The sequence below is a fragment of the Oenanthe melanoleuca genome, chromosome 9 (genome assembly GCF_029582105.1).
Source record: "Oenanthe melanoleuca isolate GR-GAL-2019-014 chromosome 9, OMel1.0, whole genome shotgun sequence".
NCBI lineage: Eukaryota > Metazoa > Chordata > Aves > Passeriformes > Muscicapidae > Oenanthe > Oenanthe melanoleuca.
This window is the reverse complement of record NC_079343.1, coordinates 19,101,858-19,127,203: the sequence shown is the minus strand read 5'-3', so window position 1 is coordinate 19,127,203 and position 25,346 is coordinate 19,101,858. Positions and strand designations below refer to the sequence as shown.

Sequence of the window (25,346 nt, the reverse complement as noted above, 5' to 3'; positions counted from 1 at the left end):
TAAATCTATAGGCTTCAGACTGAGACAGCTTCTCAAGGGAGCACACGTGATACTACATTTACTGAGAGTCAATAAACAGAAAACCTTACAGTGCCATTTCAATGCAAATGCTTCTCAAACTGGAATGCAGTTTAACCACCCTATCGACATTTAAATGGCTATAAGACACAGCACAGTGAGGGTGAATGTGAGTATTTATGCTGATTGCCTTTTATCAGCTTTTGTCCCTTTCTTTGCCATTTTTCTTGAATGCAGTAAAGTCTTCCTGTTTTAACACTGAAATCTGTTATTTGAGCAACATAAGAATGAAAAGGTAGTGAAAGGGATGAAAGAGGAGTAGAACACTTGAACTCAGCCAATATGGATTTAGCTGCTTAACTGTAAATTACTTCTTGGGCAAGTCTTCCTATAACTGCATCCCTGTCAGTAGCCAACTCTCGTCTCATCACAATCTTGTAAAAATGAACTACTGAAGGTCACAAGTCAAAAGAGTTTGGATAATCACTTACACAGATCTTATAAGAGGTTCCAAATGATGCAAAAACAAAACAGTAGTTCAGGTTCTGAAATATGGTCTACCCTGACAATTCTGCCTCCAGTTCAGGACTGAGAGCTTGTTCACGTTTCCTCACCATGATCAACCAGGCACTGCCTAAAGGATTTGTGTTCCCATTTTTCTTAGAGATGTATCTGATTTTATTAGGCTCATAATAAAAAACTACCAGGAGCTTTGATGAAACAGAATTCTCTGTTTAAATATCAATCTCATATTGGTCCATAAAACTGCCTCACTATATGTTTCCTCATTATTTTTAATTATATATAAAATGCAAGATATAGCACGATTAGAAAAAAGTAGAAAAGTATAGATAAGAAGAAACACATATGCAGAAAACATGAACATAAGAGCCTGAGAAGGGAAAAATTTGGAGCCATAAACACATCCTATGTAAATCAAGAGCTCACAGTTGTATTGTGGACACTGAAACTCCCATAGTACCATTGCAGAGCTCTGTGTACTCATTTTGAGAGATAAAAATCTTACTGCTGCATAATTTTAAAAAATAAAGCCAAGTTTTTCCCTTCATTTTTATTTTTAAGTTGAACGAAACAGGAAGATTTGTGGAGCATAAAGCCATTTGGAATAGGCTGCTTAGCTGGTACTCTAATCCATCAGCTGCTGGGGGATCTGGAGAGCAGCCAAGCCTCCCGAATTCAACACATTCAGCAGCTCTCCCTGCTCTTTCTCCCAGCACAGGAGGACACAGCTCCTAAAACTTAAAGTTTTCACTAATGCATCTTTCATAGAGTTTGCTTTACAAAGGCCCTCCTAAACCATTAAAGGGTATTTAAAGTGCAGACCAGTACTTCAAGAAGTCCTGAGCTGGTGGGTTTTGTTTTTATTTTGTTTTCAAACTCTTCAATTCAATACCCAGTGGGAAAGATCAGGATATCTGGCCATAATTTTTATTCATTTATAAATGCAGTGAGATGTTATTCTGTTTCTCCTCAGCTAGAAAGGCAGATGCTCATGAAACCAGAAATCCTGTCATACCTGTACCAGCACTGTCTGCAAGATAATTTTTTTTATTTAATTCAAATTCCTTCATATGAAAAGCTGTCCCAAAACTTCTGTTTTACTTAAGCTTGAATTGAAACATGCCTATGTTGAGAAGATTTCTGTGAACAGAGATGCATTGTAGTGTGCCAATTAAAGATGAAACAACTTGGTAGGATCTTTGGAAAATAAATGGAACAGCCCAGGTTTGTGTAAAGAAGGAATGCTTTCTTCATGTATACATACTCAAAAAAAAAAAAAAAAAAAATAAAGAAAAATGTGATTACTCAATTTCTTCCTGCTCACTTTTTCACAAGAACAGATACTATAAATATTCCTGAAAAGTGAATTAGGGACTCAAGTATCTTAAATATTTGTAAAAAGCAAACTTATAATTATGAAATGGTTTTAGATAAAATCCTATTTATTAGATGACAACAAAGAATTTCTGCAATTAATCATTATAGTTTAAATACTGTTGTTAAAATGTTAAACATTTACAAAGCACTGGCTGTTGGCTTTTCATATGCAAGAACAAATTTGCAAATCACTGTAATGAAGAAAATAATTACAGAATTATAGAGTATTGCACTAAATAGTAATGTTTCAAGTGTGACCATGTGTTCATTCTGATCAGCCATCAGGACCTGAAGGTGATCATTAGGTCCCAAGCACCTAAAGCTTTATCATAGTTGCAAAGCTATATGCATCACTTATTAAATTTTTTTAAAAATTCAACTTTATGCTGCACTAGAAATTTACATTAATGTGCTCTTACAGTAATTTAATTAAATACTCATTACTAAGCACCACATCTAAATAGTGTGACTTGTACAAAATTGAATTTGGAACTGTTCAGAAATAGCAGCAGAAAAAAGTATTTTCTTACAAAATCCTGCTGAATCAGTGTACTCCTATGGAAATGTCTATTACTACCCATTATCTGATCCCAAAGGATAAATTTAGGGAAAGTGTTACTAAGTTTTGAATCCGATACTATTATAAATATTTAGCATCAGGGGAATACTCTGAACCCTACTCCTTATTTTGCTTTGGAGATACTATCTAAAAGAACTGTTGCACTTTTTAAATGTATCAAATAATACAATACTGACATATTTCTCATTTTTCTTCATCAATATGTTCCATTAAAACAAATAATACATTTTTTCCTTCATCAATCCACATTTGTCATGATTTTGACATGGGTTGTCATGTTCTACATCACAATTGTTTCCATTTCTATATTGCAAGCCAATAAGGAATGATTTCTTTTACTTACTAAATTGTTAAACTGTAGTTTACAGGAAAAAATAACTTACCTTGCAAACCTCCACTAGCAAAAAACTGTTTTTTGCCTGGCACGTATAAGATTAACTGTTACAGAATTAGAGGGTTTGAGCAATAAACTGCTGTACCAGATAAATTTATATAGCACTCTGACTTGCTGAGAAACAACACTTAATATTGAAGGAGGCCATATAAACACCTTAAAAAATAATAATTCTTCAACAGTTATTGTAATAAATGTGCTGGAGATTTTAATTTCAGCTGCAGTTGACAACAGTAACAAGGTTATCCTGACCACATTAAAAACAGTTTTATTTCTCTCCAATTCTTCGTTACGGCTCCATAGGCAAGAATTGGCTACACAGTGGTCACTACATGGAAGGGAGACTAAAGTGTTCAAGGTTACCTGCCTTACATGGGACAACAATATTAATCTCTAGTCAACAGAATAAAAAGCTGCATTTTCCAGTGAATTTCTCCCCTGTGTACCTCTCCAGCAGAATCAGACAGCTTAAGCTATTCCACTCCATTGGCTTTCTCTTTGGTATACAGCAAATTGCTACCAACTTCTAGTTTCAAAATGTTTCACATACCATAGGCTGAGCAATCAGAAATGTCAACCTGACTTACATACAGGAAAGTGTGTTTTTCTTTTAGGAAAGCTAAAGATCTAACTTTTTTTTAAAGTTAGCATCAAACTACTTGCTTTGCCTAGCAAATAAACTAAGTCTGCTCATTAAAAATAGCACAGAGGTATCCTTTGGGTTGCTTTTCTCCATTGTAGCATGGCCACTTTAAACTGGTGAGACAGATTTTATATTTGGTGTCAGCCACGCCCAGGGCTTTGCAGTTACATGTGTGGAGGATGAACAGCAGGCACTAATACGAGTATCATGACTCTTTTCAGGCAGTAGGTGAAACCTTGAAGAAAAAGTGGCTCTGTCTTCAAAAAAGTGACCTGACCTTTGCTTTGGTGGGTTTTTACTCTGCAAGAAATAAAAAGCACTGCATGCTTTCCAATGCATCCTTCCTAGCTGATAAACAATTTTGTTCTAGCACTCAGCACAAAAGGACTACATTTTATAGAGACCAATAGCATGCTATTAGTGCTAGCTAATGATAGCTCATGTGTCATACTGGAAACAAGCTTCATAGACCTGGAATATGTCATATGAATCATGAACAAACACGTAATTGGCCCAGAACCTTTGATATGCTTACCAATTAAATGAATTGCTTACCAACGCAATTCTCATTGAATTTAATGTATTTAATTTTACAATGACTTTGCAGTTCTTTGGATATCAAAGGCATCACAAGTCCAGCATGCTTATCATTTATGACACTTCCGCTCTGAGAATTTCTTGCAGCATGCAAAGAACTCTCTGTAGGGTATCTGTGATGTGTTGCACAAGCAAGCTAATCTAATATTGACCTGACCACTAATAAAATCTGTTTAGAACCTGCAATAGTACGTAATGGTTTTACCTGCAATTAATGAAATGTTCCTGAAACAATCTGTAGTTTGGTATAAGCAATAGTGGGGGTTTACTTGACACAGGATACATTGCTAGTGAAGATAATTATTGTATATGATGTCATAGCAAAGAACCCCTTCTGTTAATAGACTTTTAAGGATTTAAATATATTTAAGTCCAGTGTAAAATATCTCTTTTATGGAGCCAGATCCTGCAGTCTTTGCACAGCCTTGCATGGAAATCAATGGGAGCTTTTAAAGTATAATAATAAGGACCTGCCCAGGGTCACTGGCATTATGCAGCTCTGCTGTGATGCTTTATGTGTAAGCTCCAACTTTCTCTGTCACTTGCAAGAGGCAGAGATCAAAATAAGACCAAAGATCAAGATACAGAAACCCATGCGAATTCAAGATTATAAAGACTCTCATTAAACAAAAAGAATGACATCAAACAGCATGGCACATAATGTTGGTGCAATTTTGTTTGGCTAATATATATTAAATAATGTCAAAATATCTTAATTTTTTCCAGAATGTTTAGAACATATTAAGAGAATTTTAAGAAAAGTGAAGTGAAAACAAAAACCTTACAGTAAGTTCTACAACAATGATAATTTTGGGGAGAGCTGTAGCAATGCCTACGATGGCAGAATTTGGCTCCGTATGTTCTGTTAGCAAAAACCCAGACTGTTTATTTGATGTAAATTGCATTTTAAAATGTTACTAGAGCTATAAACTCTGTGGGTCCAGATTATACATTCAAATTTCAGGGAGAGTTTGCCTCAGTGAACAACAAGGAACTGTGCTTTAGGAAAACTCTCTTGATGCTATTCTTAAGGAAAAAGAAAAACAACCAAAAACCCATGAAGAGTTATTTTGGGTATAAGCTTTTGGAAAACTAAAATTAAATCAAGGGGCTGATCCTCCAACCCTTATTGCTCTGGGGATCCTATCCTGCAGAAGGTTGGCACGGGGGAACTTCCAGCAGGCCTTGGCCCAGCGGGAAAGCACCGGATTCCTGTTGGCTTCATTGGGGCAACTCTAACGAGCCACCAGACCACGGCTAGACCCCACAGCCTCCTTAACCACGGGGTTGACGGACCATTTGTTACATTACTACTCTTATTACGATTTCTGAACAGTGGTGCGTGTTCTGCTTCCAACCGAGCTTCGCTTCCAGGCAGGCGCGGCCTGCGTCCGCCGGGCCGGGAGGGAGCGCGGGCGCGGAGGCCGTCGGAGCCCGCTGCTGACCTGGCGCCATTGTTGGTTTCGCTGTTGTAGGGCAAAGGCGCTAGGGCGGCCGATAAGGCTGTGGCCATGGTGATGAAGGAGATTCCGAGGGAGGAGTCTGCAGAAGAAAAGCCCCTCCTCACTGTGGCATCCCAGGTGGGCAGAGCGCGGGGCTCTGAGGGGGCCGCGGGCGCTGCGCGAGTCCCCGGCCCCACTGCTTCCCTGAGGGGGGAAATAGCCTGGGGTGAATATTGGGGGTTTAGATGTTTCGATGTGAGAATATGAACAAAAATGCATTTTCCCCCCAGTTCAGTTGCCAAAAAGTTGTTTAACTCTAGTTTAAAATCTCGGTTCTTATCCATGCCATCAATTGTCATGCCAAAAATACTCATTTGCAATTCATGTATAAAATGTTCCCATTCGGTGCATATGTAAAATAAGAAACAACCAGTTCACAGTAGTGTCATTTCCAATATCTCATATCCCATTCCTAAGCTCTAACTGGGGTTCTGCTCCTGGCCTGGATCAGAATATGTGATTTTGCACACCTCATTGCTTTCATTTCTACACCTTCAGTCAAAGGAAGGGCATATGTCCCCACACTGAACTTTACACGTACCTTGGAGTAGCCACCAAGCATTTGGTGGTTCCATTAGTTTCTTAAAGACAGTGACTGAACACTACTGTAAATCACAGCACTCTTGTACGAGAGTGAATTTTATTCCCTCACGTTGCTCACGTGCATGAATTTGTTCCCCAGGCAAGGGCATTTAGTTTACTGCCGATACTTACTGCTCACAAATAATTCCAGCTCATCAGAAATGGAAATTGCTGGAAGCTGTTTTTATGTGAGAGCGTTAAATGAAATCCACAGTCCTGTTTTATTCCTCTCACGATTTAGGATAACAGCTACTGTACTTCAGACAGTTCTCAGATACACACACACCAGCAGGTACTTCTCCAGCAGGGCGTCACAGATGTGCTGCACTAATACACATTCTAGAAATACCATCTACTAATTTGGAAACCAGGTCTGGCACCTCCTCCTCAGCCCCTGTTGAACACCAGGTTTTGTTCATGGTGTTATAAATCAGAATTATCACAATGGTGAATTCCAATGTCTATGAAGAAATTGTATTGAGGAAAAAGATGCTCTGTTTAAGGCATCATCACTTAATTTTCCACGAAGTGTTTAACAAACAATTAGAAACCCACATAAAGTGACGTACCTTCTAAACCTTCACTGCACTCAAAAAAAAATTGACATGCAAACCTTCCATTGGCTTCAACAGGGCCAGGAGTTCAGCCTGGGTTCATTAAATGTCTAACACACCATTTGTAGTGGCTGTCTGTCAGTCTCCTCAGCAATAGTCTATGATAAATTTATAAGTAAAATGCTTGTGTCTGTTAGTCAGTGTAATTTCTTCCACTAAACACAAATACCTACTTCCCTGCTATGCACCAAAGGGGTGCAGAAGCCAAAAGGAAGCAGAATCAAGTGAAAAAGTGAGTATTTTCCATAGCCATCTCTGCATCATGTATGTGTGTTGTGCAGTTGTGTGACCACGTTGCATATGTCATTTGTCCCCTAATTGTCTGGCTGAAGTGTTGGTTTGAGATGCTGTCACTGCAGTGTGTCCATGAACCCCTCATCCCCACCATCCACGCAGGAAAACGCTCTGCTGTGTCAGCCATCCCCATCCCAGTGTCTGTCTCTGCTCTTTACATGATGAAACAGATGGATGTGGCTGCTGCTCACGGGGTGAAACAAGTTCCAAACTGACTGCAAACTTCCCAAGCCAGATGGGTCAGGAGAGTAAAGCCTGGTCTTTCCAAAGTTCTCACCAAACCCAGTGTGGGCAGGTCCACATCTTAGGGATCATTTAATGCACTAAGTAGCTGTGCTGCTCCAACCTTGCAGCTACCTAAGCAAAAAATCTGCAACTGAAATGCAAGGATGAAGCCCAAACAGAGAGCACTGGCTTTTCTAAGAGAAAAAAAAAAAAGTAAAATCCCCACTTTCCAAAATCCTTGATGAATGGAGGGTTAATTATGTCTGACTATGGAGATAGACTCCACAGGAAGCATAATTGAAATCTCATACATAAAGAAGTGTCTAAACCTGCTTTTTGATAGTGATAATGTACACAGGCCCCTGAATTTGTAGTTTAAAGTATGTCTCTGCTCTCTTCCTCTGGAAAATGGTAAAAACTTATCCAGCACAGAACAAGACAGATAAATAGCCCCATTTTCTTGTAATGCTCCAAGCAAAACATTTTAAAATATTAAATCTTCCAGGAGCTTTTAAAATATGACACCTATTTTTTTAATAAATACTGCAAATTAAATTTAAATTACGTTTCAAATTCTCAATTATTTTATACCATCAGATATGGTTTTATATCATCAAAACTGGAGGCAAATCCTCAAATAACATGAACCTAAAAAGTACTGCAGACTCCTGTGGCAGTATATGGCAACTGGGAATCTCAGTCACCATTCCAGCAGTAATGAGTGTACTACAGTGAGCAGAGGGGTATTCCTGATAATTCAATGGACCTTTCAGAATCTATTTTTTGTAATCCTGTCTTCCTGTCTCAATTACCTTCCATAAAAGTCACTTTCTTCACACTCACTGGTGTGAAAAAGGATTCAGTAGTTGCCAAATTTAATACTTTAAGCATCAAGAGAATGATCTTTCAGTTCTAATGGGATTTTATAGAATATAACTCTATCCATGTTGCTGTCTCCCGTTATCTTTTAAAAGATAATTCCTAATAGACTGGGACAAATGAAAAAGAGGTATTTTTTTCACATGAATAGAACCTAGAAAAAGTGTAAGAAAGCCTGCTGAAGGTTCAAAGATTATCTCGATATTAAGCTATGAACCAATTATTTCTACCTGAAGCAGAGAAATAAATGAGAAAAATCATGCATACATTTGGTTTTAATTGCTAAATAAAATTCTTGCTTGACCTTTTCACAGCTTCTTTGCATTTGTCAGGAGAAAAAAATCTTGCTTCAGAATTACTTTCTAATGAGAAATTTAAACCTAAATATGCCCCAAAGTCAAAGTTGAATTGTGCAGTCAGCTATGAAATTCCCAATTTGCTACAGGTCAGTGAACTTCAAAGGATCTGATTCAATCACGTACTTCGACCCAGACTTATACTTTAAAATATGATTAACTGCTTTATTGAGCAGTAAAATGTTCATGCTTAAACGCTTTGCAGCAAAAACAAAAGAAATCTCACAGTGTCACAGGAGTTATTTGTCCCAAATCCATCACACCTAATTTAGGTTCCTTATCAGAGTACACAGGTTGGAAAGTTGCTCATGGTAGGATCCCTAAAAAGACAACAGAGACAGAAAACCTTCAAGAGGGTATCCTCATCCATGACATTCCTGTGGCAAATATACTCTGGAATTATACAGAAGAGAAATGATAGTCCTATTCACCAATAGGAAAAAGAATTGCAAAGTATATCTTGAAAGCTGTTCCTCACTTCTGCTAGTAACTGAAAAATACAGGAGCTTACCTACTTAGAATTTATGGGACCCACATGGACATTGCTCAGAGCACAGTTTTGGTCTCGAGCACTTATAATTTAAAAAGTTAACCCACAGAACACTTCAGGGTTTAGGATTTGAATTGGAAATACGAAATTTTAAAAGCTGGAATTACATCATAAGAACCATGCTGAAATCCATCCTCCCCTGTGAAAAATGCAGGCTACAGCACATGTCAGAAAAAGAGAAGTTTCATTACTACACCCCAATTAACTCCACCAGATGCTTAAGGCTTTTTTTATGTCTAGAAGGTATTAGTTAGTATTCAGAGTAGGAACTATTATTTTTTAAGTGAACTTCATTTGCATGCCAATACTTAGTTGATCTAAGCACATTTATATTTGCTTAAGGGCTTGTGAATAAAATACTCAAACATTTCCACTGCCTAAGTTCCACTGTTTTGGTGTTTTGGTTTTCATTTGCTTTTATGTATGTTTGTATGTGTGTATGTACATACTTATTTTGGTAATGGTGGTATGTTTTTGCTTATGTTTAGTTTTCTTTTCTCGCTTGCTGTGTTAGGCTTTTTTTATATTTGTTTTGTTCTGGGGCCTTTTTGTGGGTTTTGGTGGGTTGTTTGGGGTTTTTTTAATCTCCAACAGGAGATTTTTGAATGCTTCCATTCAATTTTATAGAGGAAACAGATTAAAGATAGCTAATATTCAGCTCCCAATATTGTTAGTAGATTTTCTGATGTGTGTATCAAGGGCTCACTACATGAATTTGATTACATAATCACAGTTTTCCATATAAACTTAACAGTCCCATTTGAATCAATCATGTTCATTCTAAGCTTCTTAGCATTAGGCTTGCACTGACTTCCAGCCCACTCCATAAATGTTTTCTGAATAAGGTTTGAACAGAATGGTGGGATGTTCCAGTGGATGTAATTAGCTTCCCTTCTCTTTTACACCAGCAGTCACTCCATTTTAACTAAATGAAATACCTTCAGGTAAAAAAGGCAAAAATCATGCCAGTTTTAATTATTGTCATTATCAAAGTCTGGAGTGCAAGAATTCATTGTACATCTGCCTTCTGAGAACAGTGGCAATTTCTTCACTGATCATAGGATAACTGTGCTTGAGATCCAATTTTTTTGAGTCTTTTTAAAGGATTCATGATAAATTCATTAGCAGTATGTTCTATATGGCTCAAATCTGTTTTATTATCAAAGCTTTGAGTAGTTTATCTGGGGACACATCCTAAGTCCTACTGATAACTCTTCTTCATCCATTATTAGGGCAGTGTAAATACATGAAGAGCAAAAAAAAGAAACACAAAAATGAATAAATGCATGCTTAGTAGTACAAATATTAACTGATTCTTTACCTCTAAGTTAAATATTGCTCAACATTTATTGCTTTCAGGGCCATATGCATAATTTCAGTAGAAATATTCTCATGAGTACAATAAAATTGCCTTGACAATAAGCTTAAAAGTCATAAATTGGCTGCTTTCCTAAAGTTATATAGATATCTCTGTCAACTAAATTAAATACATTTTTCACAAAATTACAATTTTAATTTGAAATTACCATGGGAATTGATAATGTAATATTTTTAATAAAGTAAAAAAATTAACCATACTGTTTCATACATCCCTTGTTATTCCTTAAGGACTTCTTGGCTCTTCATTCATGAATACTCCAAGTATGAATATACTGTCCTTTTAAAGAGTTGCACACCATGTGCTACAGTTCTAGATCACTAAACTTACTGTTTTTTCAGTGAGTCTGTTCTACTGAATTGCAGTTCACAAACAGCTGATGAGTTTGAAGCTCTCCAATCTGCTGAAAACATCCCAAAGCAACCAGACCTGACAGGGAAAGCCCATGTGACAAGAACTTGTGATTTGGGTCCTATGAGCAGACACAGTAACACATCCAAACCCACAGCCTATCTCTAGATATGCTGCAGAACTTTGAGAAGAAAAATCCACAGAGAGGACAAGAAAGTATCCATGTGATTTTCAAGAAATTAAAGCCCATATGAAAAATATAGTATGGATCCCAAATTATCTACAGTGATGACAAAATGTTGTCTTTGATCACTGCTGTAGATCTTCAGCCTAGATAATAATATGGGACCGGGGAGAGGCTAAAACAGAAGTCACCAGGCAACATCACAAAGGAAACTCATGGCCAAATGATCATTAAAATTTTCTAACACCCAGGAGGGAGAGGCACTCAATTTTTGATAACAGCTTCCTTTTACTTAAAGAAGTTCATGGAGCACACAGGCATGAATGCAACAGGCAGATTTACAATAAATCACATTTCTGTATGTGTAAAGGCCAAACTACCTGTCAGTCACAGATAAAATATGACAAGAGTAACTTTCCTCCTCTTACCCTGTGGCTCTGGTCCAGCAGGACAGTTAAGCACGTGCTTAACCTTGAGTTTTGCAGAGCATGTTTAAGTGCTTAGCTGGAGCCAGGCCAAAATGCAGGAGCCAGACACAACTCCCTTGTTAAAACTCCTTTTGCCAGACAAGGTTGAACAGAGGGAAGGAGATACTGAGCTGTGAGATGTTTAATTTTAGCTTGGAACAACACACCATAACTTGTCCAGGTCAGCAGTAGAAACACAAGCATGATGCTGGTGTGACACAAGAGTTTATGGAGATGCAACATAAGCAAAGGTTCTAAACAGCACAGCTGGCACATGAATTCAAATGCCCAATGCAGTATCTACAACAATCCTCCCACAGCTTCTCTGACTTCACACAGACCCTGACAGCTGTTTGTGGGAAGTCCTGGGGGTGACTTAGCTTGTGTGATTACAGGTAAGGAATTGTCAGCTCTGATTCTTCAGGCCACTACCCAGCAGGAGAGCAGTGGTTATCAATGGTGAGCAGGGCAGGTCTTCAGAGAGGCAGCAACACTAGAGGGCTCATTGAAAGGGGGTGCAGTGAGCTCATCTCAGTTTTAGAGCTTCCCACAATTCACGTGAGGCAGAAGTCAGTTATACCATGTGCCAAGTGAATCCATTCTCTCTTCTGGTCAAAACCAAATATCAGCTTCATTGGGACATACATTCATAGTAGAGTGCCAGAGAAAATTAGTGTATTACTGGCACAAGGAAGGGGCAAAAAGCCAAGTAATCACACATTACACAAGAGTAAATAAAGTGTGTGAAACAGTAATTTTGATTGTGAAATCTTTATAAACATACCAGGAAAGTGACAAAAGAAGAAAACCAAAATTCATGCAATTTAACTTTTGTCACGAGACAACCGATTTTGTCAGGAGCTCCCTCTCCAAACACCTCACTCCAACCAGGAAAGGAGGTCTTCCAGTTCTTATACTGCCATGAATGATCCACAGACACAACTGTCAGGCCAATGCTTTCAGTTATGCTGGAGAAAACAATAACCTACCTTCTTAGTTGGAGTTCCCATTTATCAGTATTTAGAAAGAGCCTGGTAGTAGAAATCAATTTCTTTGTTTCCTCTTATCCCAGTGAGTGTCACCAAAGGTCATGAGGTGCCAGGTGTGTGCAGAGGACCTGTCAGGAAACCTTTGCTGTGTATGGTAAAAATAATTAGTGACTGAAATTAGCTGGTGTCTCTGCCTAAGCACAACACTTACAAGCTGCTGGAATTGATCTGACTCTTTTACCTGTTTTTCTAGTGTCACCCAAGGAGCAGACAAGTTTCTCAGAGCAAAGTTCAAACATAATCTTTTTCCAGTAGAAAATCTGAGTTGAATGTTTCCTGCCTTCTCCCACGCTCATGAGCACACGTTCATTTCCACTCCTCCTGGAGCACCTCATGTCACTGGTGCAGCCCAACCATCCTCTCACCACACTGAGTGGGCAGCACTGGAAAAATTCTCAGTGTCCAGGAGCAGCTTTGCTGCTGAACTGTACAGGGGATTACCCAGTAGTAGTTTGGGGTTTCCTAAATTAGTGCCATGAGTAATTCAGGCTTAGGCAACAAAATGGATCCAATCCAAAATTCAACCCAACTCACTTCAGTAGCAAATTACGTCTAAATTTTAGATGCCTTTTGAGCCAGCCCTTCTAAAATAAATCCCATATATAGCCAGGGGGAAAGCTAGGTGCCTTTGAGAGCCTCCTGAGGGACAACCTAAATCGGGCAGGCACGATTTCCCTCTGGAGTTGCTTTTCTAGGCATTTCTCTCTCCCTATTGAACATGGAGGGAATTTAGGCACTTAATTTAAGAGAACTAGTTCACTCTGTGCCCAAAACATAGGTGCTAATTAGCTGCCCATGCCTGACTGGAAACCCTCCCAATTTAGAGTCTAAATAATTTATCTTAAAGACTAACATTATGTTATGCCCTAGTAAAGTTTTTTAAAAAGAAACAAACCAGCGTGCTTTGTGCACTGCAAACAGACCAAGACCAGGAATGCAGTAAGAGAGGATATAAAATGGGATGGAAGGACCATACCTTAGTTGCTGCTAAATGATCCTTGCTTTGCATATTTTGAAGGAGTGGAGCTGGTATCAGACACTTTTGGCTCTCCCAGTATCTCTCCCAAAGCACCCAAAAGCCCCAGTTACAAGCTTTTTTGGAATAAAAAATTACAGTAGCAGTACTGGGGTAAGAAAACCACTTTTTTTTCTGCTCTGCTGCTCCCAGAAGACTCATTTGAATTTAGGAGTATCTTCTACTATGGATGAGTGTCTTCAGATGAGCTGGTAGTAGGGAATATCAGCCTCCACAGATTTCACATATCCCGCAATTAAAGGAGTGTGTGGGCTTCTGCTTTAATTAAAGTGAATCTTATAGAGACAATTTAAGTTCCTAGGGACATTATGAGAATTTATGGCACCCTTGGCTAAATTAGTCCTGAGATTCCTCCCATTTTTCCAGGCTGAGTCTGCACCACTTGGTGTGTGTACAGATACTGGGCACATAAATCCCATGCAGGATCAGCCCCTGGCTGCTGCCCCCAGTGCTGCTCTGCCAGCACCCAGGGATGCTGGGTGACTTCCCTAATTTCACTTTGCTTCCCTCATCTGCAACACAGAGATATTTCTCCTCACCTCTGCAGTGGTGTCAGCCTTGATTCATGAATGTTTTAATGCATTCTGTGATTTTCAACCTGAAAGGTGCTTGAGAACCATAAATTATTGGTTTAATATAGATCATAGTTTTCATCTCATAAATCTTTTATGTACTACCCTAAATTCATGCCTGATATAACTCTAATAACTTGAGCAGTATTAAGCAAGGGATAAATTTGGTACAGTATATGAGGCAGCAAAATGAAATTCCAAGTGTGAGACCAAGGGCTTAACAAGTGGCATTTTTTACAAGTAATGTCAGAAACCTACCCCACAGCCCACTTCTCTACAGAAAAAATATCATCTCGTTGCACTCTAACTTGTTAAGTCTTAGTTCATCATTGAATGTCTACTTCATGTCAAAATAGTGTTTTTCTAATATTTTCTATTGCTATACATAGGTAGTTTGTGTTTATTGAGAATTACTAGATATGGTCATGTTTTTGCAATCTGTTTTGACAAAAATGTTTGAGTTAAAAGCAGATTATTTTTCACAGGAATGAACTTCTGAATAAGACATTCCTACAGCTTCTAGTCCTAAACCATGGGAGCATAGGACACAGGATAGGAGGGATTCTCTGTGTCACAGCCACATCAGAAACATCAGAAAAGTGATGTAGAGGGCTTGGCAGAAGCCATTTTAAATAGATGGGCATTTTTTTTCCCCTACAGTAAGAAAAAACTACTGTTCATGCAGTTCACTGCTATGATAGTTGAGTTCTTTTAATTCCCAGACCAGATGTTCTCATGCCCAGTTTAGAACTCTGTTATTGGGGCAACATTTCTCTATAGCTGAAATAACTTTGCTCCTCTAGTGTCATCTGACCACTCTCCAAATGGAGAGTGTACATGAAGAATTCCTATATAATACATTCCTACTCAGTCTTCATTTTATTAGCCTAAGCAAGTCAAACTCTTTTAGTCTTCCTTTAAAATGTAATAAATCTAATGAACACAGTAAAGAAAATTCTAAGGACATGATAACCATCTTTGAAAAGGAAAAAAGTTATCAGGCCTCATACTTCAGTTAGACCTTGGTAAAATTCAGATCTTTATTAAGTCTTTATTAAGTCTCCTTCCCCTCCATGACTGATTCTTAACATTATTTCTGCTCTTCCCAGAGTTTATCCTCTGACCTCTGCAGCAGGTTTGTACAATAAACTGCCTTTCCAGTTGGTCTTCAGATTTTCTGTTCTATTCATTCTGCAATGAGTGATCTTGGATACTTTGGTTCACATAATCTTTCTTCATTTCATCCTTCCCCCAGTCTTTCCTATTAAAGAAAATTTCCATGAATGTAATGGCAAACTTGATAAGCATCTGAATCTTATGTGATAATGTACCCTACTGACAGTCTTATAGATACAGAAACAGAGTATTTCCAATGAAGTTTTAATATTTAAAATTATTCCCACAGAGCCTCCTTCTTCCCTCCTGTCCCTCTCCAAATGGTCTAGGACTTTTCTTCTTGCTGTGTAAATGCAAAAAGAAATATATATACAAGCAACTTTTGCTGATATCAAGATAAAATTTTAAAATATTAAAGGTAGTTTGGAAAAGACTCAACTCTTAAGGTATCCACACGTTTTTCAAAATAGTCGTAAGGACTGTCACCAAGTTAGGTCTGCTCAAGTCCTAAATATCATAACTAGGTAAATTTGTAGATCTGGGGATAATGGAAAACAAAGATGTGTAGTGGCTATAAATGCAGTTTCCAATCAAGTGTTGAGATTCACCAAGTTAAGCAGGTGCCTTCTGTGCATTGAATGAGACAGCAACCTGTTCAGGCAATCCAGAGTCAAGCCCCCCACGATTTATTCCCTGGGGAGGTGCAGCTGCAGTCTGGGTTTAGCACATATACATCTGGAGTTTGGGACAGCATCACTGCCAGGTTTCTAAATTCAGATCCCACATTTGCACTTTGGGCTGCACTCAGCTGGGCAGGCAATCACTCATCTGTCTTCCATGGTGCTCATGGAAATCGGTGTTTCAGTGCCAGTCTCTGAGGTCCTGGGCAGATGCACTTGTGCACACACACAGCAAGTCAGTGCTGGATATCAGCTTAGATCTTTGATCTATCAAAATAGTGGGCTTGTTATTTGAATAGCTCCAGTGTTTTGCTGCAGTTTTGCAGTACAGAAATCAAGTACTGAACAGCAGTGAATCTAATCTGGTTTGCTGTAATAACTTTAGCGATTATCCTGCTGCTGGAGTAGCTCAGGGCCAGTACTTAACATATATGAGGATGAGTAAATACCCTTTTTGGCTAGTTTCAGTCCATCTTAGTATCCTAAATTTAAAAATTCAAACATAACTGAGAGAAAATTTTGAAAATTCAACAATGGAAAAAGAGTTAGAAGGTTGAGAAGATGATAGAGAGGATAAAATAAAACTGAGAGAGCTCCAGACAAAAGCGACAGTGGAAAAACATTTTTTTCAGATCAAGAAATTAAGATTCTAGGATAAAAATAAGTGTAGGGAACACCATCAGACATCCTTCGAGCTCAGCTTATGTCATGATCCTCTAATCAGAGATAGATGACAAAGAGGAGACTTTTATTTCTGAGACTTGTACAGTTTTATCTTTTAAATTCCTAATACATTAAATAGCCCATAATTTCTGTCAGAGAATTTCTGAGATTTCTGTCAGGTAGCAGAACACCAGTGCATTCATCCAATTGAAAATGGAAAACTGCTCATAAATAAAAAGGTGTTTTATGAAGTCAGAACTCATGCAGAAAGTTCACACACTCCCCAGGCTCCATCCACTGCCATTCACATGTCACTGTATGACAGAGAAGTGTTTCTTGTCTCTGCAGGTTATTGTTTAATGGGCTAATGCTTATTTGCAAGATGAAATGTTATTGTAGAAGTCCTGTGGGGAATCATGTTACCTGTGGGAGGGAAAAAAGGCCACTTCCAAAAAAAAGCAAAGCCCTGCTTAGCCTCCTGGAGACAGAGAAGGGCAATTTCACCATGGATTTGAAGGGAGCTGCATCAGGCCCTGGAACTTTAGCCCTATAAGCAATAGTGTGCAATAGCTGCTAAGGAAAAATCATCTTGCTGCTTTATTTTTTGTGTGATTTGTTAATATAATATTTGTTTGAATATAATTTTGCCCCGAAAGGGTAACTATACCTTTTTTTATTTTAATCCCAGTGCTATTTGTGCATCGTCTAATTGCAATATCTTACTCTCACAATTAAAAATAAAGCACATGAGATTGTGAGAAAATGTTTTATTTCTGTAAAATCTGCATCCCAAGAACACTCTGTGACCTGGGGTTCTTTGTTGCTAGCTGGTGAATGAGCAGCAGGAGAGCAGACCCCTCCTGAGCCCCTCCATTGATGACTTTCTCTGTGAAACTAAGCCAGAAGCTGTTGCAAGGCCTGTAACATCGAACACTGCAGGTAAACAACATTCTTTACTATCCCTCACTACAGAAAAATAGTTTTAGTTTTAGCTTAATTACAGCATTTTTTTGTCAAGTGATTTCTTTCTTGGTTTGTTACTGTGTGCACAAAATCACAAGCTGGCATTAAACTATAATTGCCTGATTTTCAGGAGACAAACTTTGTTTATTACATTTTAGGGGGAATCTGATGTGATCCAAATCAAACCAGTCCTAGCAGATGTTTGGGGATGAAATTAATGCAATTTGTTTAAGTCTCACATGGTGTACATATGAGTTTGAATCAACTCTCTGTATTTGGTTTTACAAAAATTTAAACTATGGGGAAATCCACATTTAGTCTGGTTTTAATCAAGCACATTTCTTACTCTAGAAAGATTTTTAAAGTGAAATCTTGGATGAGATGCTAGAGAGTAAAAGAGGAGAGGTATCAAAATACTTCACCCAGGCTGAGTTCAGACACTTCATTAGTGAAAGGATCTCATCTATTTCTTTCTTCCTTTGTGTTGCAATGAGGCAGTAGAGAAGGTAATAGAAACTGAGAGAGAATCCTGAAAACCTTTTGAATGATACTGAATTCTATTTGAGGTATATTGTCCTTTGGAAGTATTTTTAGAAATTAGCCCTCTCCTACTCAGTATTTGGGCAAAGGTAATCGATGCTGTTGAGCAGATCAGCTGAGACAATAATATCAGCATAGCACTGCTGGAGTGTCCTGCTGTCTCATTAAAGGATTTGGCTTGTTAGAAGCCATTGAGTTAAAATTTATAAATTATTAAATGAATAATTGGCAACTGAGTGATTATCTTGACATCTAATTAATATAGGTCTAAAGCAGCATGCAAGTTCTAGTAACAAAAGCTGAAATACTGAATTAGATAACAAGTGTAAGTAATATTTTTTCCCTTTAGAAAATATAGCTGAAGATATTTCAGGGATGAATAGAACTATTTCAGATTATCTAAGAGTGGTCTTGTTTTAAAATGTACCTGTAAATTTTACACCTTCCTTGAATATCTATCAGATTGGGGTGGGGTGTTAATTAGATTTATTTAATATTAATAATAATTCTGTGAAGGTTGAAGAAATTCAGTGATTTCCAAGAACACAGATATAGCACTGCAAGAGGTAATGCAAATTGATTTGTCAAAAACACCTGCCCTGTAACATGATGCTAAGGCCTTTTTCTACCTTTTACATGCTAAAGAATTGTGAATGTTACTCTTTTAGGCAAATTTGAAAAGAAGAGCTGAAATTGAATATTCCTTTCATACTGATACAGTCCTTAATAGAAATTGCATTAGACTTTAGAATCAGTATTTATGGCCCAGAGGGCAAACACCAACAACAGTAGAAAGCATTAATAAACATTAATAAAGCATTAATAAACATCTTCATTCCTTTATGACCCAGCTCCACCCTGGGACCTGCCTGCTCCAGCTATTCCCAAATGGATTCCCAACAGCACTGCCCTAAGCAGCTGTTACCAGGACTTAACAAATCATGAGATTAAACCAAATCTTATCTACAAGCTCAATTGAACAGGGAGCCCTCACAACAGAGGAGAATCTGTGAAGGACCCAGCCATAAGACCTCAAGTCTTTAAGATTTTCAGAGGAAAAGCCTTTTTTGCAAATCCACTAAACTGCATTCAGTTAAGCACTTGAAATTCCCAGCATATTTTAATATACTAATCAACATCTTTAGCTAGGAAATACATACCCACTCTGGCCAAATGCAAACACATAATTTTTTCCCTAATTAAAACAACACCTAAGAAGTGAGCTATTTGAATTAAAACAACATTGAATTTTAATGTTTTGTCTCTAAGTATTATCAGCAGGTCTGGATCTCTTGGATCTTAGTGAACCTGTCTTACAAACCCAAAATAAAGCAAAGAAATCAGAGAATCCTTCAAGGAGTGAAGGCTTAAAAGCTTCAACCCACAGAAAGAAGACAGAGAATCCTGACCTGATCAGTGTGGATTCTGAGCAGAAAGTCCAGGCTGTCAGAGTTGCAGACAAGTCTTCTCTAGATTTAGGTAAGAGTGCAGCTATTTTATCAGTGCTCCATAGCCCTGCTTAGCACAAGTTTCTCCTGGCTACTATCACAAAATAATGAGCAACACCAGAATTTTTGCTGCACCTCATTTCAGCAGTGCAACCTTTGCTACCCATTATAAACTACTTGAGGCACTTTAAACCTTAAACACTGTGAACAAGTTTTACATTTTGCCTTTGCTATTATACCTATTAAATTGTCACTAAGTGTGCTAATAAAGTTTTGAAATTTCTTTGGAAAAAGGGATGTAGTCAGGGTGTGTAGATGGTAGAAAAATCTGTGGAAGTGTGATGAGAAATTGGTAAAGGACACAAATGACAGGCAGCCTATACTGATGTCCTTTTCAGAACTGCAGGTGTCAGAAACATACATTTATATTTGTAAATACTGCTTTATCTATTCATACTAGAGAAAAAAAAAATCCATTCTTGACAAGAGAGATATATTTATACAGACTGAAAAAAAAAATCCCCAAAACAACTCAATATCCTGCCAAGCCTGATCAATTGACAAGCTTTGGAAAAGGTGAATTTGATTTAGTTCCATCCAAACTAAATTACTTGCAGTGCAACTGAGAAATTTGCAAGGTAAATGTAATTTATACCAAGGCAGCAAATTTTCCATTCATCAGCACAGAAATCCTTTTAGAGACCTTTATCTTCAAACAGGAGCTGAACATCTGCTCTTTGCAAAGTGAGTCTGACACAACTGAATAATATCAGTTGCCTACATAGTCATTTTTACATGTTAGTCTCTAAAAGAAGCTTCATTTTTACAATTTGTCTAAATTACATACAAATCACCATAAAAATCACTGATTTTAAGTCAAGAGTTACAGTGACATTCTGACCATGAATGCTAACAGATTTAGAAAAATGTTGTGGATTTCCAAATATTTTCACATCCTATAATCTAGAAAGGTGCATGATATTTCTGTATGTTGGACCTTTATTAAAATACAGGCTTTGGTGGCATTATTTTCTCCATAACACACATTTAAAAGAGGAGATAAAATTGTCAGAAGTAGTTTCTTTAAAGGATTCATATTTTTCTATTCTTTATTTTTCAGTTGATATTCAGACACAGATAGAGAAATGGGATGATGTCAGTTTTCATGGAGACAGGAGTAGCAAGGTTCACCCTTCTGCAGAGAGAACATCATCATCATCCAGAGCTCCATCAAAAGAGATTTTATGGTACAACTTTTTCCTTTCCTTAAAAAAAATATTTCCAGCCCAGCTTTCTTAATTCACAGAAACACTTGCTTGATAATAAATTATATTATTAAATATGTTATGATGACATTAAATATGTTCCAGCACATATTTTGGACAATGTATCATAAGCAAGTTTACTATAAAATGCTATTTCACCAGCAATTTTTAATCGTGTGGAAAGTAGCAAATATTTAATAAATGGAGGTGAGAATTCTACAGAGACATACAGTGAAATCCTTTATTGTGGTGATTGATTTTTAGACACCTACTGAGGCACAGTCTTGGGTCTTTTTCTAGCCCCAGTTTCCCTGTCTATGAAATACAAGAGTGAGAACACAAAGAAGGGACCAGGCACTTTTGATAACTTCAAGTTAAACAATTCAGTTTAGAAATAACCTGATTCATCATTGTGTGCTTTAAAGACATAGAGCAGAGTGTCCTGGTGCTGAGTGTGTAAATGTATTATTTCTAGGTCCACAGAAAACAGATCACAGTCTGAGCTCACTAATGTCAAGAGTGCCTTGGACTCTGATTCAGCATCAGAATTAGAACTTGCACCTGCAATACAGGTAAGAGGATTTGGTAGATTCATTAACAACAAAAAGACAAGGAGGAACTTCCCACTGGCTAGCCATTGGCATTCTGGGAGAATTATTCAAGGGATATTTTCAGGATCATCAGGAAAAATATCTGCACACACCTCTGAAATGAATAGGTTCTGATATTAACTGTCAGCATCTGAAACTTTCAGAGTTTAATACTGCAGTGAACTGTGACCTTCCTGTACAGAGGGAAAGCTTCAAACTACAGCTTACAGCCCCATCTTTTTTCCCTTCCTCCAGTTCTGAAATTCAGACTTCTAGTGGTTCCCTACCCATGTTAAATATCTGTCCTTTAGGTCTCTTGGTCAGGCAGGAATCCCCAGAATTGGGAAATTGCTAAGGAAAGCAGGAAGCAATCATTACAGCAATGTTCATTAGCAGTTTATCTCCACAGGTGGGGGAGCAGTGTGGTCACAGGACTTTTTCCTGCTGGAAAAGGAACTCTAATACCGAGGGCTCTGGGCTAAAGGTTTGTAGATTTGCCCAATTCCACTGTTGTATTGTGTCTTGGACAGGTCTTGTTGGAAATGATTACTGAGGGTTGCATGTATGTCTGCACATACAGGTACAAATATTTATATATGCATTCCAATAGAGCAGGTTGTTCACACACCTTCTTTGCTGCTTCTTGCTTTTTAACTGGAAGATTTCAGCCATTGCCACTGAAAGGGAGAAAAGAGAGTTTTCTGGTGGATTAGCTTTTAGTTGAAAATAATTTTCTCACCTTCCACAGCTATTTTTAGGCCTGGACTTAAAAAACTTTCTGTCAGATAGAAAATCTGGAAATTAATGAAAAATAATAGCATCATTTGAAAATGGAAAAATGAGACACTACTTGCCAAATGTGCACCCTGAGATTATACAACTTTTTTTTTTTTTTTTTTTTTTTTTTTTTTTTTTTTTTTTTTTTTTTTTCAGAGAATAGAAATAGAACAGTTATCAGATCCATTTTTGGGTTTTTCTTAGGAAAAAAAGTGTCCTTTACTTCCCTGCGATCTCTACATTGCAAACAGGGGGTTTTTCCCTCTGGAAACCTCACACTAGCTGTAATGAATGATATCTTTCCTTTCTCTACAATAGATTTGTACATCTTAGCAATGGAAAAGATCTATTACACTGAGCCATCCACTTGAAATGGATGGTGTGTTCTCATGTGCTTTGTCCAGCTCATATTGAAGCACCTCTGACCTTCTTTTAGGAAGCTGTTCCTCAGCCCAACAGATCTAAATTCCAGGACATTTGTGCTCAACCAAGTTTTGTGTAAGTCAGGTAGACAGTCACAGGATTCAAATGCTGTTGCTTTCTGTAAAAGCAATTACAAATGCAGTGTATCTCTACTTTATATGATCTATTTCCTTTTTATCTTCCACTGCAGAACCAAAAATCCACATTTTTCACTTAGTTTAAGTTCAGTCAGTTGAGGCTCCATAACGTTTTGTAAAGTGACTGATACTTCAAAATAAAAAACCGTGAAGTTGAATAAGCCAACTTGAAAAAAAAGCAGGGACTAAATTTTTTATCTGTTGTCTTGGTCCATTTCATGTTTTGTTTTGGTTTGTCCTTACCTGCTTGTTTCAAACTTGTGTACATTTGAACAACAAAATGTTAAACTGGCAATTATTAATGCAGAGAAAATGAAGTGAGAATGTGTTCTGATTCTAGGTAGGTTACTCAGAAATGTGGTTTTGTTCACTGCCTGCTTCATCCTGCTCGTACTTGGACTGTCAGAGTTGTCAGCTCCCAACTCACAGGCTCATCTGTCTTGACCGAGCTCTTAATCTGTTTGCAAAAGAAATCACGTTAGGGCTTTTATCAAAGCATATGTTTTCCATACTTTGTCCTCTATAGGTCTTGTCTATCTCATTTAAGGGTAACCTTTCCAAATGCAACACATCCTGCCATACCCTAAAGATTTCATCTTGTCAAACTTGCTGCAGTTTTCCATCAGCAGTTTCCCAATCACCTCATCACTCATCTTTGACACGTTAGATTTAGCTCCTCAAAGTGAAATGCTAAGTAACTAGGTCATATTTTCATGAAAATTATGCAATCTTCTTAACAAAATCCTTTGTTTACCAGCACTTGTGCCAATACAAAATCCAAAGACAAACTTTGAACTAAGAAGGGAGAAATGTGTTTGAAGTTTGTAATGGGCAGTGGTCACTGGTGGCTGTCACTGGATGTGGCTGTCTTGCTTCTCAGCATTTACTCATATCATATTTTACAGATTATTGACTCAAACTGCATTGACCCAGAGTAGCCTTGTTCTTTCTTTTATCTGCCATTCTGAAAAGTTCCTTGTTATGCTTTTATTTGTACTGAGATATCCTAGAGTGTTTGGGGGAGGTGGGGAGGGATTTTGAAGGTTTATTTTTAATCTTAAAATTATAAACTGCAGAGGGAGATAATATGTTCCATTGTCTATGCTTAGAGTGTGCTCATATTTTAACTCTTTATATATTTTCCTGGATATTTTAAATATTTAATTGCTCACACAAAGTATACAAAACCCCTAACATGCTAAAAATCTGTACCTAATTCTAATATGTAAATGCTCTTCGACAAAGGTATAGTGCAAATCTTGTAAAACTTAGAAATCTCCAGTTGAATGCAACAATATTTAGAATGTGAAATTAATTCCCCACTTCTCCCAAATAACTCCAGAAAGACTAATGGCCCTAACTTTCTTTGGATGTGCCACTTACTCTAAGGAAGTGAAGAGTTTCAAGGGACAGATTTAGCTCATCATTTGAAGACTTGATCAAAAGTCAATACTGTAATATAAGCCTCTCACCAGGTTAAGGTCCAGCAGCACATAAAGAGAATACAAGTGCAGGAAAGTGTGTGCAAATGAGTTGGAATGGAAGGTTTTGTCCCTGAACATAGAAGCCATGATCAGCTACAGCACCTCCGTTATAGAGAGGTGAGAATACCAAATATATTCTCACCATAGTATGCAGTGTCCAGCCTTGGACACAGCTGCAGGCTCCCACCCCATCCCCTGCTGCAGCTGTGCAGTTCTCCAGTCCTGGCACCCATTCCCATCCTCATGGACTAGCAAAAAGCAGCAAGTCTGGGGTTTTCCTGGGGCTTTTCATTTCTGGGTGTCACAACCCACAGCAGGACTCTGCATTGTCCTTTGCAATTGCAGCTTATGTTGCTTTTGTTAATGATCTTTTTTCCCCTCCTGCTGTTCATTTAATGGAGGAGAAATTCTGTTTCTGTGGGGATGATGTGGGGACAGAGCCCATACTCTGTCATGTGGCAGGGGAGGGAACCTCTGTGCTTCTTGTCCTCTTCCCCCTCACCTCTGTGCTGCCCCTAAAAGCTCACTCTGCCCTTTTGCAGAACAGCTCAGTCTGAACATCCTCATTTACAGGATTGTCCTTGACCTAAGGAACAGCAGTCACTGGAAACAAATGGGTAAAAAGCAGAAGTAATCAAACAGTTTGCAGGAGCCAGCTCATAAATAATGAAAAGGCCAGGAACATAATTAGAGCCTATCAACAGAGTCCTGTGTCAAGAAAAACAAATTTAATTCTTTGATCAGATTACAGGTCAAGTTGATAAATGTTGATTTGTGATAGTCTACAAGAGTTTTGAATTAATATGTCATATTCTGATTGTAAAATTTGCACCACCCAGTGTGAATAAAGCAGTTGTTAAACAGATTAAAACTGGCCAACCTGAGGTCTTAGGAGCAGTAGTTATTTACTAGGAATTGCAATCACATAGAGATTGTTCTGAGATTCCAAAGAGAAACAATCTTCTGTTTTATTGATCTGAAAATAAACATGCAAGCCAATTCCTCAGAAAATTTCCATATGATGCAACAGTGGAATAAAAAAACTGAAAATAAGGGATGTGTTAAAGGAGCTGCTGATCAAAGCATCTGT

The 25,346-nt window shown here is 37.9% G+C and overlaps 1 protein-coding gene across 2 annotated transcripts in view; it reads left to right on the top strand.

Annotated features, from left to right (window-relative positions):
- Nucleotides 1-25,346, top strand: part of PEX5L (peroxisomal biogenesis factor 5 like) — a 104,500-nt gene that overhangs the window by 59,208 nt on the left and 19,946 nt on the right. Inside the window, exons 3-9 of one of the 2 annotated variants that reach the window (XM_056498765.1) lie at nt 5,607-5,711; nt 7,023-7,061; nt 17,457-17,568; nt 19,402-19,611; nt 20,701-20,827; nt 21,321-21,417; nt 21,845-21,919. In XM_056498765.1, the coding sequence (XP_056354740.1) occupies nt 5,607-5,711; nt 7,023-7,061; nt 17,457-17,568; nt 19,402-19,611; nt 20,701-20,827; nt 21,321-21,417; nt 21,845-21,919 (765 nt within the window). The remainder of the gene's footprint in view (nt 1-5,606; nt 5,712-7,022; nt 7,062-17,456; nt 17,569-19,401; nt 19,612-20,700; nt 20,828-21,320; nt 21,418-21,844; nt 21,920-25,346) is intronic. The other variant, XM_056498766.1, reaches the window with a different exon arrangement.